Source organism: Nestor notabilis, unplaced genomic scaffold (assembly GCF_000696875.1).
Source record: "Nestor notabilis isolate BGI_N333 unplaced genomic scaffold, ASM69687v1 scaffold6449, whole genome shotgun sequence".
NCBI classification, from domain to species: Eukaryota; Metazoa; Chordata; class Aves; order Psittaciformes; family Psittacidae; genus Nestor; species Nestor notabilis.
Genome location: NW_009943209.1, coordinates 53214 through 56932, shown reverse-complemented (window position 1 = coordinate 56932; position 3719 = coordinate 53214). Strand labels below are relative to the sequence as shown.

General features: G+C 54.5%; 1 protein-coding gene across 1 annotated transcript; it reads left to right on the top strand.

The window, feature by feature from the left end:
- Positions 1-249: 249 nt before the first annotated feature.
- Positions 250-3102, top strand: LOC104411402 (transmembrane protein 45B-like). The gene is made up of 5 exons (XM_010021810.1): positions 250-436; positions 659-871; positions 1528-1712; positions 2623-2768; positions 2973-3102. The coding sequence occupies exons 1-5, from the start codon at positions 250-252 to the stop codon at positions 3100-3102; spliced, it is 861 nt and encodes a 286-aa protein (XP_010020112.1).
- Positions 3103-3719: the final 617 nt, after the last annotated feature.

Below are 3719 nucleotides of genomic sequence, written 5' to 3'. Positions count from 1 at the left end.
GCTGCTCCATCCATTCTCTGCCCATCCTGTATTTACGCATATATATAAGTGGTGCACGGTGGCAGCTCCTCCACGGTGATGTCACACCTCTGGTATCACCCCTTTGCAGCTGAAGGCAGAGCCATGTGTCCCTTCTCTCTCTCGGGATGCGGCTCTCTGGGGATGCTGAGCAACCCCACATCTCCGCTGGGGATGCTGCAGCTCAGCCTCAAGCACTGTCTGTCCTTGCAGGTCCAGCAGGTGAGCCTGATGCCAACGAGTTTCCTCGGCAGTGCCCTGCGGGGCACCTTCTTTGTCCTTTTTGGTCTCTGGTGGTCAGTGCGATACCCACTGAGGTACCTCAGGAGGAAGGGCAATGCCGAGAGCCAGCCGAGCTACGGGGCCCAGCGCGTGGAAGCCTTCGAAGGGGCTGTCAAAGCTTTCTTTGCTCTAGCAGGTAAGAGATGATGCTGTGCCCCAATATCTCCTGCCACTGCAGCCACTCTCCCATGAGACTGGGGACGTTTGAGGTGGCAAACGGCTGCGGTTGGGATGGGAGGGCTTGTGGCATGCCGCGATGGGGACCTGCAGCCGTTCCTATGGGCGAGTAAAGCCATTGCAAAGGAAGGTTTCCTGCAAGCTTGCCCCTTCCCCTGTGACCCCTCCACTCCTTGCCCAGGGATCCTGGTGGAGCAGTTTGTTCCCGCTGGGCCCCCCCTGCAGCTGTACAGCCCCGAGGCGCACGGCTGGACCGACCTCACGCGCTGGCACTACACCACCATCTACCTCTTCTTCCTCCTCTCCGGCATCGTGGATGTCGTCTCTCACTCCCCGCTCAAGCTGCCGCTCGGCTTGGACCGGCTCTCGTTGTCCGTGGCTCTGCTCATCGAAGGTGAGCGCATGGGAGAGGGAGCAGGATGGGGCAGGAGAAGGGGTCTGAGGGCCATTAGTGGGCAACAGCTCCAAAGCCCTGTTTTGAGGCCAAAAAGCACCGGCTGCATGTTCAAGTGTCCCCCTCCCTGATCCTCTCCAAGTATGGATCCATCTAAGGCTGGATTCATATTTGAGAGGGTCCCCTCCGTGTGCAGGGGATGCACAAGGACCTATAGATGTGAGCTTCTCCTTCTGACAAGCTCTGGGAAGGCTCTCTTTGGAGGTGCAAATAGGTTCTGTCCTCCCACCTTGGTTGGACGCACAGAGGAACAAACCCTGATACAAAGCTCCCCATCATCTTCTGAGCTGAAGGTCCCCATTGCTGTGCTCCTCCTGTTGGCTCTACAGCACTGGCTGGGCATGGGGGACACCACAGGGTGCTCTGAGGGCAGAGCAGACCCTGTGCTAAGGGCTGTGTGGTTCTTACAGCGTGAAGGTGGTAACAGCAGGATGTTTGCTGTCATCATGATGGGCATCGTGCCATCGTGCCCGTGTTGTGCTCTTCCCACCAAGCAGATCATAGCAAGCCCTGGAGCTCAGTCCAAGTTTTCAGGGTTCAGACTGAAAACAAAGCCCAGAGCATCCATTTCTCATGCAGGTTTCTTCTCTTGGCAGGTTTGCTCTTCTGCTTCTGCGATTACGGTGATGCTGAGCTGGACCACCACCTCCATTCCCTGCTGGCCATGGCTATCTTTGCTGGAGCCCTTTGTGCCCTCCTGGAGGTGTTCCTCCGAGACCACATCATCCTGGAGATCCTCAGGACCAGTTCCTTCCTTCTCCAGGGCTCTTGGCTTTGGCAGGTCAGTGCGTATACAGTGCTCTCCTCTGCGCAATGGGCTTTGTACCTGTTCATTACCTGTTGGGGTTAAACTTGAAGGTTAGTTGGAATAGTTTAGTAAATAAGAGGGTGAAATGAGGTTTAGCACCAAGGCTGTCATCATGGAGACATTCATGGGGAATGTATGTAGCGACAGGACAAGAGGTGACGGGTTCAAACTGAAACAGGGGACATTCAGGTTAGATCTAAGGCAGAAGTTATTCCCTATGAGGGTGCTGGCACAGGGTGCCCAGAGAAGCTGTGGCTGCCCCATCCCTGGCAGTGTTCAAGGCCAGGTTGGAAACAGGGGCTTGGAGCAACCTGCTCTAGTGGAAGGTGTCCCTGCCCGGGGCAGGGGGTTGGAACTGGAGGAGCTTTAAGATCCCTTCCAACACAAACCATTTCATGATTCTATGGACAGACTTGCGTGTTAAATGGAAATTAGACCCCACAAGGGTGGGAAACCTCAATCATGAGTTTATGTCCCTGTTATTATGTCCAATTTATTCCTCTCTTTGTTCCAAGTGACTGGAGATATCTGGGGATGTCGTGCATCACCACCCACCTTTTGGGTCTAGGGAGGAATGCACAGCCTGGCAATGTAGCCTTTGGCTTGTCGTCCTTCTCTGGGGATGCTGGGCTGCACTGTGAGTCCTAAGATTTGTCTGCAGAGCATCCCTGTCCTCCTGAAATGCACCCCTGTGCCAGTCTGGGGAGGCAAGGATGCTTGGGGGATGCTGAGGACAGTGGCCCAGATGTCCCTTGGGTTTATTGTGCCTCTAGTCCATAGTCAGCCACAGCAGGTTGGCTAAATCAGCTGGGAAAAGAGATGAAGGATGCACTTAACAGCCTGATGTGTGCTGATGCTCAACACCTCTTCTGTCCATGACCAGATTGGGTTTGTGCTGTCCCCTCCATGGGGAGGACCAGGCTGGGATCAGACCGACCGCAGCAACTTCACATTCCTCACCATGTGCTTCTGCTGGCACTACGCGGGTGCTCTCGCCGTCTTGGCAGCAAACTCTGCTGCATCCCGCTGGTATGTGGGGGAAAAGGGGGTTGTTGGGGGGTCCCAGTGCCACACATGAGCCAGGGTGGCCGAGAGCATCACCTAGACCCATTATTACACTGGGAAATCCAGTGCGTCATGGGATAAGACAAGTGGGTGTCCATGCACTAGTCCATGGAAAGGAAGGGCTCACTGCCTGTAAATACCTGACCAGTGTGTCTCTCTGTCCTGCAGCTGCAATGAGTCCTGCCAGCTGAGATTTGGGGACATCGACGTGGAGCTGGACTGTGGCATGTGCATCCGCAAAGGCAACAAGAGCTCCGGCGGTCCCCTGCTGCCCGAGAGCCCCTCGGATGACAAATGAGGCTGTGCTGGGCATGGAACCTTCTTCCTCACTGGTTTAGAGCTCTCAACATGAAGTTTTGAATTAGTCCTGATCAACTCCAGCACCATTCAATGTCAGAGCAGCAGAAGTGGGAGGCAGGACCCCAAAGGTGGAACGTGGTAGGAGATGGGAAGCCTTTCCTGCGCATCCCTTTCCCGTGCATCCCTTTGGTGCTTGCAAGAGCAAACCAGGCTCATCCAGGAAGGAGACTTTCATGTTGTGTGCTGTGAACTGCAGGACTGGTTTGTTGGTGGAGTCCAACCGTGTGGCCGATTTGGCTGGTTGTTTTAACATTATTCTTGCTGCTTCCAGCCAAACCAGTGTCCAAAGCTCCTGGTGGCTGTCGCTCACTCTGGTGTTAATGGAGGGGGTTTTGTACAAAGGTTAACGTGCACAAGGGTATATACGTGGTCTCCAATAAAGTACTTTAATGAACCACCTCAATGGATCTCCTGAATATGATGCCTTGAGATTGAAGGGCACAGTTAAGGCGATGTTTGGCTTTGCAGTGATTTGGGGGGATGGATGAAATATCAGTGGGATGGGACTTAGTGTGGCCAAATCTGCTTGGAGAAAGGGGTGGGTGGCCAGTGGAT

Coding starts and splice junctions, on each gene's coding strand:
- LOC104411402 (XM_010021810.1), top strand. CDS start 250: ATGCCAACGAGTTTCCTCGGCAGTGCCCTGCGGGGCACCTTCTTTGTC. Junction 437..658: donor AGCTTTCTTTGCTCTAGCAG/GTAAGAGATGAT, acceptor CTCCTTGCCCAG/GGATCCTGGTGGAGCAGTTT. Junction 2,769..2,972: donor AACTCTGCTGCATCCCGCTG/GTATGTGGGGGA, acceptor TCTGTCCTGCAG/CTGCAATGAGTCCTGCCAGC.